This window comes from Theobroma cacao, chromosome 2, assembly GCF_000208745.1.
Source record: "Theobroma cacao cultivar B97-61/B2 chromosome 2, Criollo_cocoa_genome_V2, whole genome shotgun sequence".
Lineage (NCBI taxonomy): Eukaryota > Viridiplantae > Streptophyta > Magnoliopsida > Malvales > Malvaceae > Theobroma > Theobroma cacao.
This window is the reverse complement of record NC_030851.1, coordinates 5,479,505-5,493,539: the sequence shown is the minus strand read 5'-3', so window position 1 is coordinate 5,493,539 and position 14,035 is coordinate 5,479,505. Positions and strand designations below refer to the sequence as shown.

At 33.2% G+C, this 14,035-nt stretch overlaps 2 protein-coding genes and 1 non-coding gene across 3 annotated transcripts; 1 reads left to right on the top strand and 2 right to left on the bottom strand.

Moving 5' to 3' along the window:
* Positions 4,370-6,993, bottom strand: LOC18608015 (cation/H(+) antiporter 4). Its single transcript, XM_018115221.1, has 2 exons — positions 6,733-6,993; positions 4,370-6,612 (listed from the first exon to the last, which is right to left on the bottom strand). Exons 1-2 carry the CDS (start codon positions 6,991-6,993, stop codon positions 4,489-4,491), a joined length of 2,385 nt encoding a protein of 794 aa, XP_017970710.1. The 3' UTR covers positions 4,370-4,488.
* Positions 8,913-8,984, top strand: TRNAE-UUC. The gene has a single exon. It is a non-coding gene; the product is annotated as a tRNA-Glu (tRNA).
* On the bottom strand, positions 11,262-13,353 carry LOC18608014 (limonoid UDP-glucosyltransferase). Its single transcript, XM_018116491.1, has one exon. It carries the CDS (start codon positions 13,034-13,036, stop codon positions 11,516-11,518), a length of 1,521 nt encoding a protein of 506 aa, XP_017971980.1. The 5' UTR covers positions 13,037-13,353; the 3' UTR covers positions 11,262-11,515.

Genomic DNA, 14,035 nt, shown 5'->3' with positions numbered 1-14,035 from the left:
TTTATTTGAGTATTACTATTTGTGAGCATATATCTCTAAGGGAAGGTAGTTAGCGATAATAGATAGATTTTGATCTAATCATTGATGAATCTCTGCTGACGTTTTGTTACAATATTGCTTCATATAAATGACTGGCAAAGGGTAGCAGATGACTATGGCGAGTTTTAGTGCCCCATACAATTAAATTTGAAATTTCTCAATAGCCAATAGCAAATTTATTTAGCACAAATATGAAAAGTAAAGAGTGCCAACTGAAAATTAAAATCATACTCACTTGCTTTTGCTAGGTATGCGATTGCTGAGAATATGATTGTTGGAAAAATAACCATGCAACGTTTTGTATAACATGAGAAAGTGATATTGCAGGAAATATGATTGCTGAAAAATTTATATCGTAGTGTTTGGTTTTGAAGCATTTTATTAAAAATGTAATATAAATTTGCAGATCTTTATCTATCAAAATATAAAGTTGAATAAACTTATATTTTTTTTTAATGTAACTTTTTAACTTTTCACTTTATCTCTCAAAATAATAAATAATAGCATGACAAAAATAATGTAATATTTGAATACTAATTATTTAAATATTTAAATGTGAAATTACAAAATAACTTATTTTTAATAAATTAATTAAATTTTAAAGAATTAATTTAGTTAATTTAAATTATTTTATAAATGAATGAATTAAATATCTAATTAATTAATTTAAAGTAATTAATCCATTAATATTAATCACACATTTATATAACCATTTATCATTTCTAATAAATTCATATGCTCTTTATTTTAAAATTTACTAAGATGGTGCCCGTAGCTATGCTACGAAAAATATCAAAAAAAATATTGATTATGTTAAAGTTGATTTCAATTTGGTACCTTTAAAAGAGTTTGTAGGGAAAGCAATATTGTATTAATCAACTGCATGAATGTCTGATTTTTATTGATAGAGGAAAAAATAAACTGATATTAATTAAAAATAATTATTTGTTCTGATTTCAATTACCGAAAATTTGCACCTACATATATGATTATAAAACAGTAGAATATTAAAAAATGAGAGAGTATATAACATGTACTATTGACAGATTAAGATAAACAGTTGTACAATATAAGGCAACCGTATAATATAAAGTTCCTATCAATATAAAATAGTTACTAATTTATAATAATATATCTTTTATATATAAAATGAATGACTAAAAGATGTTTAAATACTATGGATTCAGGTTCATGCAGAATAAGAGGATATAAACAAAAAATAATATTAAATTGTAATTGATAAATATTAAATGAATCTATATTCTAAATATTAAAAATTAAAAATTATTGTTTTCAAGTATTTTTTTTACTAAAATAAATAAAAATAAAAAAATCCTTCAAATGTAAAAAAACAACACAACTTTAACATAAGGTGTAAAAAAAATTAATTCAATTGAGAATGACAACCAATTGACCCAATTAGTTATCTTATTTAAAATAGAATTTATCCAAAAAAGATAATAATCTTATCAAAGATTATTAGATATATAATAAACTATTTAAAAATGAGAAAGTATATAACCTATACTATTAATAGATTAAAATAAACAGTTGTAGAATATAAGATAACAGTATAATGTAAAGATCCTATCAATATAAAATAGTTAGTAATTGTTAGTATTAATATTTTTTATATATAAAATGAATGATTAAAAGTTATCAAATTCAATTGTTTTATTTATTCAATAATGACTGTGTGCTATGTATATTGAGAAATGAGTAGATCTTTTTAACCTTTTTATTTTGTTCAATGAATTAGATGGATGTTTATTAGAATTTAAACATTCATATATAAAAAATATATATATATACTATAGATTCAGGTTGATACAGAATAAGAGAACATAGACGAAAAATAATATTAAATTGTAATTGATAAATATTAAATTAATATATCTTATAAACATTAAAAGTTAAAAATTATTATTTCAAATATTTTTACTAAAATAAATAAAAGAAAAAAGAAAAAAAACCCTTTAAATGTCAAAAACAATGTAGTTTTGACATAAGGTGTAAAAAAATTAATTTAATTAAGAATGACAAATGTCAATCAATTGACCCAATCAATTATCTTACTTATATATAATGAATTGGATGGATATTTATTAAAATTTAAACATTTATGTATAAAAGATATATCTATATACTATGGATTCAGGTTCATATAGAATAAGAAAATATAGATAAAAAATAATATTAAATTATAATTGATAAATATTAAATGAATCTATCTTCTAAGTATTAAAAGTTAGAAATTATTGTTTTCAAAATTTTTTTATCNAAACGAAAGGTCAAAAAAATAAAAAGGAGTTCTAATTAAATGACACTTATCATTCAATTGAAGACTCAATTGAAAAAAATTAAAAAAAAATTAAAACATCCTACTTTTATATATATTATAGATATATAATTTATCAATCATACATTTAATTATTTTTATTTTATTTAACAAATAAAATTAATTTTTTTGGCACAAAACTCCACTTTCCTTTTTCTGTTTGTCTACTTCTTCTTTTTTTCTTTCCTTCTTTTTTTTCTTCTCTCAACTCCCTCCTTGCACCCATCATTGATTGAACTATAGGTTTATTTTTATTTTATTTTTTTCATCTTTTTTCTCTTGTTCCTCCTTGCACCCATCGTTGAATTCAGATCCATCGTTAAGAACAATACATAAAGCACATACATGGTCAAAACAAGTATATAGAACATTCCACAAAACAAAATCCATGAGATTCCCAAAACAAAACCAGTATATAGTGCATGCATCGTTTATTGTTTTAGACTTTTAGTATTTTAATTTCTTCTATCTGTGTACTTCTTGAGCGTTTTCGCTGATCTTGCTTTCGTTGATCTTGTTTGCAGGCAATTTGAAGCTTTATTCTGTTTCTTTTTCCTGACTCAATTCTAAATTGAAACCCTAGTTTGATTGATCTTAATATTGGGTTTTTCCTTTTGGTAGATTTTCTTGATCTTTGTGGAATGTCTAGTAATATTAGGAAAACTGTGTTAGATTTTTATCTCACTTTTTTGGTTTTTAATACTTGAAATCCTAGTGACAGAGAAAAAAGAATTGTTGAAAATCTTCAGTTAACCTGTAAGCATATAGAACATTCAAAAACTATGAGATTCCCAATAAGAAAAAGAAGAAGAGGGTCAAGGCAATTAGATGGACAATTAGAGAAAGAAAAAATATGTAATTTTCCCTTTGTGAGGGAAAGGAATAACATTCCATTCTCTTATTGTAATGCAATTACCTTCTCTCATTGTAATCACGTTACAATGATATAACTTTATCATTTACTTTATACAAACCAAACATTAAAATGTGATTACACCTGTTTAAATTATAAGGAATAACCCTCACTTACATTAAATCAAATGCTTTTCAGCTTTTCTTTTTTAATTTCTTTAGTTGCGAGATATTTCTAACCCTTCAGTAGTCCTTCACTGCATATTCTGCCAGCAATCGACTTCATCTGGGACCAGAAAAATATTGAGTAGTTTTGTGCACTTCGAGTAGAGCACATGGATAAAAGCTTGTACTGCCTGATATTTTTAATCAAAATTACAGATATATCAGCAAAGAAAAGCTGCCTTAACACATGGAAAAGCCAATATATGGTATTTGAGACGAATCGGTAACATCAATGGAAAAGCTGATACGACACCTAATTGAATTAAATGTTTCAATCATAGTATTCCAAATTTCAAATTAGCAATTTGTAACTTGTTTTTCATTCTAACATGCGTTACACTTCAATTTGATTGTTTGCATGTCCTCCGTTAGGTGGAGTACCATTTGAGCTTATCTTTTCTTTCTGGTAGATATTGATTTTCCATCTTTCTTTGACAAAGTGATACTAATTCAATTGAAATTTTTTGCTTCTATGAACTTATTACAATTAATTTAATATTTGAATGTTCCTTAACTTTTCTAATGAATTGAATATATTAGTACTTAATTAATTACGCCCTACAGTTTCAATAAGTTTATACAAAACACATGCAATGTAATGACTTAATGCACAATATTTTTGTCACGTCTCTGAAATGATTTTGACCATTGAGGGAATAGAATCTTCATCTTTTCTTCGAGTTTGTTAAAGAGGTAATCAACATAAACTAAAAGCACGTGAAAATCAAGCTTATAAACATGAGCAAATCATGCCAAATTACCAATGAAATATGTCGCAATAAAAGAGGTTTGGTTGTTGTCCTCTTTGAGCTTTTTTTTTTTTTGTAAAGAAATCAGAAAGCGTGTCCATTTTTTTTTTTCTCTACAAGTCGGATTGCACAATTGGTCAAACACTGTACCAACTTCATCAAATATTTCAAGTTGTTAGAACCACCCAAAGGCAAGTCTCAAATTTACAAGTCTTTGGCTAACACTAACCCACATCGAACAGCCTAAGGATATGAGTAGGGAAAGCAAATGGCAACTTTAGAACATCATTTATATTGGGACTTAAGCAGTTGTTGTTGTTGTTGCACAATCAACACAGAATAATTGCCACCAAAATCTGCAGATGAAAGCAGGTCTCCAATGATTCCAATCTCTTGAAATTCACTCCATTCCTCGAGGCCTAAAGTTCGGGGATCTTCCGTGTCGTATCGTCTCCCAACAATGATAAGCTGGTAGTTATCCGCAATGGATCGAAGAAACGATGAAGTTTCGGGCCCATCATTTACTTGCTCATCTACGTATCTTATATATCCACTTTCCTTAACACCCCTCAACATCTCATCATCAAGAAGTCTATCAGAATCACTTAGGACAGCGCCTAAACCATTGGTGGCTTTGAGATGAATAACAGTAAGGTTAACCCTTTGACCTTGGGAAATGCGTTTGGCTAACGCTAGCGCCTCCCTATCATCTTTACCCCCTAAGAAAATCACAGCGATGCTGTATGATGATGATTCTGAAGATAATATGTCTCTCGAATTGGAGCGTTTTAGATGGCGACGGCCTTCGACAAGGATCCCTACTGAGCAAGGCGCCCTTTCTAGGATGCTACAATTCAGGCTCCTGATGGCTTGGCCTTCAGATTCAATGCTTCCGTCAATATACCATCTGCGGTGAAATGGAAGCAGTATAAAGGATGTGAGCTTGTCTAAGGCGAGATTGCATATATCCTCATACATTAAATTTGGCGGAGAGACTGCGGTGAAAACATTCACTGATACAGCTTCCCAATTGTCTCGTTCAAACTGATTAAAAGCTAGGACAACGTTCTCAGAGTAAGATTTGTTAGACAGGGTTTTCGTGTGCTTTTGATGTGCAATGAAAAGTGGTGTGGCACGTCCACTGAGCTTAACAAGGTGAAGGACGTCAAGAGCAATGGGGTTTTCTCTGTTTGGACAGGAGGCATTCAAAATGTTAATGATAGAATTGACATTACCCGGTACGTGAATGCAGCCAATCATCCGCAGCTCCTCATTGAGCTTGGAATGGATGATGCTCCTTTTCTGGTAGCCTATATACTTCCTCGAAGGATCATAGAGTCTTTTCACAAGCAGTGGCACAATGCTTGCTAACAAAACGATGATAATAGACATGAAAGCGAATACATCCTGAGATATAACCATGTTGTCATTCAAGAAGCTATACGAAGCCATCTCAACAATACCTTTGGACATCATTATACAAGCAAGTGCCAAAGAATCCCTCATGGGCATCTTGCATAATAAGGGCAGCGCTAGAGAGACCCCAAATTTGACAATAAGTGCTACAACAGCAGCAATTGCTTGGTGTTGTGCATATTCCTTACTCTCTTTGAGGTAAGACAAATCAATCCTCATGCCACATGTTGATGCAAACAAAGGCAAAAACAACCCTGAAACAACAGGGTCCAACTTTTCGACCAGAGCAGATCCCAAAGGGGGTCCATCTGGGACAGCCAATCCCAGGATAAATGGACCAAAGAGAAGGAATATATTAAAGATTCCAGTAATCCTAGGTGACGACATGAACCCCAAAATGACGGCATAAAGGAATACATCTTTTATCTGGCCACCCTCAGGCGTGCGTTTCACCATCCATTTCATCCCCGGTCGCAACACAAATGCCACTACTAAAAAAAAGGCTATAGCCAGTCCAAAATCCTTGAGAACCAGTGTTGCTGATTTTTCTTGCGCTACCTTCACCCATTGGCTGAGATTCATAAGAACTAATGACGCCATGTCACTGACAAGTGCTGCTGAGAGTCCTAGCCTGCCAAGTTCTGAATTCAGGATTTTCAGCTCACTGAGAAGGCAATGTATGACCGGAAATGAAGTTCCGGAATAAGTTACTGCAAGAAAGAAACTGTTGTTTTTAAACAATTCGTCTGTGCTGAGGGCCTTAACCGTTATCAAAGAAAATGTCAGAGGCACCACCACTGTTAGTAAACCAATGCAGACGGCCTTCCTTCCAGCTTTGTATGTCATGCTCAGGTCCATCTTCACCCCACTTAAAAACAAAAAGAATATATATCCCAAGGATGCCACCGTACCGAGAACCTGAACACTATCCTCTGACATTGTAACCAATGAATTATGACCCTTGAAAACCATAGGACCGAGTAATATCCCTGCCTGCATTAAGAAAAAGTTGACAACCCGCTGTTAGAATTTCCCAGTCGTGAATTAACTATTAAAATATAAAAAAAAAAAAGAAAAGAAAAAAGGGGAAGAAATATGAGAGAATGCACATACAAGAATTTGGGAGATGAAAATTGGCAATCCCAGGTGTTTAAGCAGATAATGAATAATTTGAGTGAGAGCAAAAATGACAATCATCTGCAAATGAAGTCTTGGCGCAGCAAAGTCTGTGAATTTTTCATTTTGTTCGTTGCTCAAGATGTATGCAGCCAAGCCTGGAGAGCTGACTTTGGGAGGAAATTTAAGACAGATCTCCTCCACGATGCCTTGACCTTCCATTCCGGTGGTGGACGAGCTTAAATTACTAAATGCCATCGCGTCCTGGCTACAAAGATATTAAAGGAAATGGGAGATTGAATTGAAGGAGAAAGGAATGGGAATCATTGCTTATAAAACAAAGTTTTTGTGAGCTATATCAAATTTTTTGTTTCTTCAGTTTTATTATTCTTGGTTTAAAATCAAGTAGACCACTGTCTCGTCTAACAAGTTTTTGTTGTTTCAAACTTCCTATGACTAACTAATTGAGATTAATTTCATTACGTGGGCCATAAAATCTTCACTATTAAGTAGTTAATTCTGAATGAAAAATTCTTTTTTCCAACTCATTTGCTCCTTCATCTGAGGTAACAAAATTTAATCAAATCGAAATAACAATTAACGAATAAATATAAAATTACTTTATACGAGTTATTATTATTATAATTATTATAAATAGTAAATTCAGATGAATCTCATATGACTTATAATAACAATATTTAGTTTATTAATTGAAATAACTTAAATTAAACTTTAAAATTTTAGTTTTAATATTTATAATAACGATGTACCAAATGGTTTGTTGGAACAAGCTGTCAAATTCTTTATACAAAGACAAACCTTTTTTTTTAACTCTTGATATAAAACAAATCTATTTTAATTGTTCGTTGAGAGTTTTTTGTTTTTTATTTTACTTTGTATCCTGATGGATCAGAAGACAAATTTAGTTAAAACTTTGTTATTAGTTTTTATTTGAATATTACTATTTGTGAGCATATATCTCTAAGGAGAGGTATTAGACGATAATAAATAGATTTTGATCTAATCATTGGATAATCTCTATCGATGTTTTGTTACAATATTGCTTTATATAGATGACTGGCACAGGGTAGCAGATGAATATGCCGAGTTTTGGGCACCAACTGAAAATTAAAACCATACTCACTTGCCTTTGAAGAATGTAAGAAGAGCAAAGTAATTCTTCATTGATCCAACACTTATGTAAGGTTTACCTCGTATGGGTTCTTGTTATATTGATAACTTCTTCCGAATCTCTTTCGTCTTAGGTAAATGAGAAATATGCCAATTAGGTTAAAAAATATTAATATGGACTGTCATTCTATCAGCAAATGAAAAGAATTATTACTTTCACAGTAAATAAGTACAATCCTTGTAGTACTTGTTGTACTTGTTCGATGAAATTAAAGCTAAGCAAACCGAGTCAATGTCTTTTAATTTGTACTAGTGTATATATGAAGAGAGGCACAAACTAAAGTAGTGTGTCCTAAAAAAATATTATGGTATGCAGGGTAAAGTAGCATAAAGTGTATACTCCAGAGAACAAACCCTAACGAAGTTAGGTTTTTGTGCAAATTTGCCAGCCCAAGTGTTATCAGATACTGTACTCCGTACTACATATAACCACTTAATTAGGCTGAAGAAAACTAAATGAGGGCCAGGATAAACTAATTAATTAAGCAGTTGCGAATTCAGATAGCTAGCTCATGATTAATTAAGGGGATACATTAGGTCGTTAGGATAGCAAATTACAGCAAGGGTGCCCAATATTTCATCTTGCAAATGAACGAACAAAAAGAAAAGGTACAACACGTACATAAGATCCTAATAAATGCTTTCCTAACTTACTAAAAACAAATTAATATCATCTAGAGTCCTCCAATCCTTTCATGACATGATTTCACCGTTTGTGTGACTCCACCAACCCTAACTTCCCATTGCCTGCCCTCGCAGTCCGTTCTGCTCAAGTGGACCAGTTGACAAACTTCCCGGCACCTGCATCAGTGTCAGTGTGGTACAATTGTCTTAATCTACGTTTCCACTGGATTTTCCTAGTTGCTATCACGTGAACACAACAGAGGTTCGTCCCCACTATTCCTGGCCTTGGGCCGTCAAGGCTGGAAGAAGAAAACAAAAAATCTTAACGATGAGGAAGTTACTAATCTTATTATGGCATTAAATCCGTTGTCGTCCAGCGGCTAGGATGTCTGGCTTTCACCCAGGAGACCCGGGTTCGATTCCCGGCAACGGAATTATTCTTTTTCCCTCCCCTTTGACCTAGGTTTCAATTTATACCTAAAATCATTATAAAGCAAAAGAATCCGTGTTCTTTGTCCCTCCGCTTTCACACCTTCGACCTACGTTTCAATTTACCCAAACTCATTATAAAGCAAAAGAAGCCTTCTTTCAAAATTAGTAAGCATGCGAGGTAGTTTAGATTAAAAAAAAAAATTTACTAACATAGATTTATATTTGATGTATTGACTATATATTATCAGTTCACCAAAATGTTTCACCTTTTTAATAAAGTAAAATAAACAATTATTAAGATTTAAAATTAAATATTAAAAAATTTATAATAATTAATTAAACAATAAATAACATATTTTCGCTTTTCTATCTTTCAAAGTTCTTTTTCTTGCTTTCCTTTTTTTTATCTCTCTCCAACTCCACTATCAATTCACCAAAATGTTCCTTAAAAAAGTGGAAAAAAAATTATTTTTTGTTTAATTAGTTATTATAAATTTTTTAATATTTGATTTTAAGTCACTAAAATTTTTTATTTTACCTCATTAATGAGATGACACATTTTGATGAAGTAACAATGTATAAAAACTATAGACTAATAGTACATCAAATAAAAACTATTTTAACATATATATATATATAATTATATTCTTACCTAAATTAAGACCGTAGTTATGCATTGTAAATTCCATATTACTCAATATACCTAAAACTGAATACCTCACACTGTTTTAGGGAGTTTGAGAGTGGAGCGTGTTGGTTTTTTTAGCTAAAGGACAAGACTCCTAGATAAAATGAAGGTGTTGGTTTTTTTATCTATATCAAATTTTTTGTTTCTTCAGTTTTATTATTCTTGGTTTGAAATCAGGTAGCCCACTATCTTGTCTAACAAGTTTTTGTTGTTTCAAACTTCTTATGATTAACTAATAGGGATTAATTTTATTATGTGGGCCATAAAATCTTCACTATTGTAGTTAATTTCGAACGAAAAGTTCTTTTTTTTTTTTCAACTCATTTGCTCCTTCTTGCAACAAAATTTAATAAAAATGAAGCAACAATTAACGCGTAAATATAAAATTACTTTATATGAGTTAGTATTATTATCATAAATGTTGAATTCAACTGAATCTCATATTACTTATAATAACAGTGTTTAATTTATCAACTAAAATGGTTTAAATTCAACTAAAAATTTTCAATTTTAATATTTATAAAAACGACTTACCACAATCTTTTACATTTTGTCAATTGTGGTTTTTGTCATGTAACCTGTGACTGTCCTTTCTTGCTCCGATTTGCAATGATATTTTTTAGTGCTTTCCAAAAAGGAAAAAAAGACGACTTACCAAATGGTTTGCTGGAGTAAGTTGTCAAATTCTTTAGACAAAGGCAAACTTATCTTTTTTTAACTCTTGAGATAAAGCAATTCTGTTTTGATTGTGTTGCTAAGAGTTATTTGTTTTTTATATTAATTTGTATCTTTACGGATGAGAAGACAAATTTAACTAAGAATTCGGTACTAACTTTTATTTGAGTATTACTATTTGTGAGCATATATCTCTAAGGGGAGGTATTAGGCGATAAGAGATAGATTTTAATGTAATAATTGATGAATCTCTATTGATGTTTCGTTACAATATTGCTTTATAGCAGATGAATATGCTGAGTTTTAGTGCCCATACAATTAAATTGGAAATTTCTCAATAGCCAATAGCAAATCTATTTAGCACAAATATGGAAAGTGAAGAGTGCCAACTTAAATTAAAACCATACTCACCTGGAAGAATGAAAGAACAAGTAATTCCTCAATGATCCAACACTTACGTAAGGTTTACCCCGTCTGGGTTCTTGTTAAATTGATAACTTCCTTCGAATCTCGTTCGTCTTAGGTAAAGGAGAAATTTGTCAACCAGGTTAAAAAATATTAACATGGACTGTCATTCTAACAGCAAATGAAAGAATTGTTCCTCTGACAGTGAATAAGCACAATCCTTGTTGTACTCGTCCGATAAAATTCAAGCTAAGCAAACCGAGCCAATGTCCTATAATTTTGTACTAATATACCCAGAGAGGAACAAATTAAACTAGTGTGACCTAAAAAAGATTATGGTGTATAGGGTTAGTAACATAAAGTAAATACTCAAGACAGCAAACCCAAACAAAATTAGGTTGTTGTACAAATTTGCCAACCCAAGTGCTACTCACCATCCAGTGCAGAGACTGTACTCCATTCTACATATAAACACTTAGTTAGGCTGAAGAAAGCCAATTGAGGACCAGGATAAACTAATTAAGCAGTTGCGAATTCAGCTAGCTAGCACATGATCATGATTAATTAAGGAGATACATTAGGTCATTAGGATAGCAAATTACAGCAAGTGTGCCCAATATTTCGTCTTGCAAGTGAACGAACAAAAAGAAAAGGTAGAAAAACACGTACATAATAAGATCCTAATAAATGCTTTTCTAATTCATTAAAACCAAATTAACATCATCTTGAGACATGCAATCCTTTCATGACACGTGTCCAGCGCTATCATAACTCCACCAATCCTAACTTCCCATTGCTTGGCTTCGCTGTCCGTTCTCTTGAAGTAGACCCATTGACAAAGTTCTTAGCAGCTGCTTCAGTGTCGGTGTGAATTGTCGTGCTTCTCCGTTTCACCTCATCAATGAAGGCTTGTATGTTCCTATCAGAGGAACCGCCATCCGCCACCGCTGCCTCCGCTGCTGCCTTCCACTTCAAGGCGTTCTCCTTCATCTCTGCTGCCTTTGTCCCCTGCGTCACTTCCAGCAAGCATTTCTCCACCTCTTCCCTTGGAATTATCCTGTTTGCTGCCTCTCCACGGCACATTCTCACACCAGTCTTGAACACATCAACCAAGTAAACAGCATCGGTCACCTGATCGCCCCATTGAGGAAACGCAATAATCGGCATACCAGATGAGAGTGCCTCCATCGTTGAGTTCCAGCCGCAATGCGACACAAAGCAGGAAACCGAGGGGTGAGTTAGCACCTTCTCTTGTGGACTCCATTGCACAATCTTGCCCTTATCACCTACTTTCTCCAAGAAGCCTTCAGGCAAAGTGTGGGTTGGAAGGCCAAGGCTTTTAGCCGGCGGTTTCATGACCCACAAGAATGAGAGACCAGTGTTTAACAGCGCATGAGCTATTTCATCCACTTGTTCCTGTTTCAAGTAAGCAATAGAGCCAAACGAGATGTATATCACTGATAAGGCTCGTTTTGAGTCCAGCCACTCGATGCAGTCATCGGCTTTCATGATGTCACAGCGAACTGTGCTGTTTGATACTTTATGGTTCTTGAACAGCGGACCAACAGGCTGTATAGGGCAAAACTTAGACATGTATTCAATGATTTCAGGCTCGAGTTCCTGGAAAGTGTCCATCATTACACAAAAAGGCTTATTAAGGTTCTTAAACTGACCAAGAATGGCCCTCCTCAAGAAAGGGTAAGGAGTTGAAGGATGCAAGAAACTAGGAACTTCATCGTACTTGAGAAGTGGCATGGCGGGCAACTGAACGTCAATTTCAGGATCACTTTCACTAGGAAACGGCACTAACCCATGATGGTAATGGTAGTATGCCGCAAAACACGCACAAGATTGCACCCAAAGCATTGCAGAAGGAATGCCGAGGCTTTCAGCAACATCAGATGCCCAAGGAATGAAGGGGTTGTTGATGAAGCAAGACACAGGGCGGTTTTGCTCTGCGTATTTCTTGATCATGCGAGGAATCTCATCTCTGGCCACTAGCTCCAGTTGAGTCATGTATTGGTCAAGGTCTGCGCGTCTTGGATCATCCTCGTCCCAGCCATCCTTGAAGAATTCAAACCGGATAAAGCCATCACCAACTGGGGTTGGCTCGTCCGTGATCATGTTGTTGGCTTTCGTCATCTGTTTTCCAAAGCTTTCGGGTGTAGAGAACGTGACAAGCAAGCCCTTTGAAGCAAGGCGCTTGCCAAGTCTAAGAAGAGGATTGACATGGCCTTGGCCTGGAAAAGAAACAAGAAAGACATGAACAAGAGGCTCAGATCTCATTGTCTCTCTAGTGGGTTTTGCTTACAGGAGAAGAAGGTAGAGGAGTAAGATTAACTCGAAGTAAAGAGAGACAGTACCCGAGTTGAGTACCAAGGAGAAAAAAGTGGCAGTACATGTATCATGTTTATGCAAACGGGGAAATATTTAAGTGTTGGTTAGCACAACTTGCTCAGTCAAAAACTGACAATTTGGTTTAGAGTCGTACAGAAATCAAATACTGAGATAAAGAAATTGAGCTTGAATTCCAAGATCATTAACTGACGAGAATGGTTGTGTCACATTCGATGTAATAAAATTATCAGGCTCATGCAATTAATTGCAATTTAGCCATTAAAACTGTCATATTTTACAGATATTCGGTTAACAATTAACAATGGGAAGCCCTTCTGTTTTTTTTACGAGGAACGCCATCCGCTATCCATTTTAGGTATATTGGCTCATGACGAACGCAATGACTTGAGACTCCCACACTCGAGAAAGCAACTGAGAACGAAACAGATCGATTGCAGTCAGATTCAAAGGTCCATTTCGTGTAAGCATTAAAAAAATTAGGAGAAACAATATTAATAAGGAAATTAGGACCACTGGCGTATATCCTTTGTATTCTTCCTTCCTTCCATGATTTACATGGAACAATGTTAATCACAATAAAAGAAAAATAACTTTTCCCAGTAACAAGGACCTCTAGTAGCCAATAAGATAGGCCACAAAAACCAAATCCCCACAGGCCGGCATAATCGACACAATATATGGTCCAAAAGCTTGCTTACGTATTAAATGAACGCATGCTTGTCGGTTTTGACTGCAAAAAGGAAATTTGGAGTTTCCAACTTCATTTATTAACAAGAGTCCTACACAATCAATTCTCAAAAGAAAGACAGTAAGAATCATTAAAAAAATTTGAGTTTTACTCATATTTTTTTAAGCGGTATATTTTTTAATAATAAAATTTTAAACTGTGTAATTATTTAAATTTTTAATTTCACTTTTTTTTATATT

What these genes read in the sequence shown, in the direction of transcription:
- LOC18608015 (XM_018115221.1), bottom strand. Translation starts at nt 6,993, where the DNA reads ATGGCATTTAGTAATTTAAGCTCGTCCACCACCGGAATGGAAGGTCAA. An exon ending in TTTTCATCTCCCAAATTCTT is followed by an intron (nt 6,613 to 6,732) that starts GTATGTGCATTC and finishes TTCTTAATGCAG; the next exon opens with GCAGGGATATTACTCGGTCC.
- LOC18608014 (XM_018116491.1), bottom strand. Translation starts at nt 13,036, where the DNA reads ATGAGATCTGAGCCTCTTGTTCATGTCTTTCTTGTTTCTTTTCCAGGC.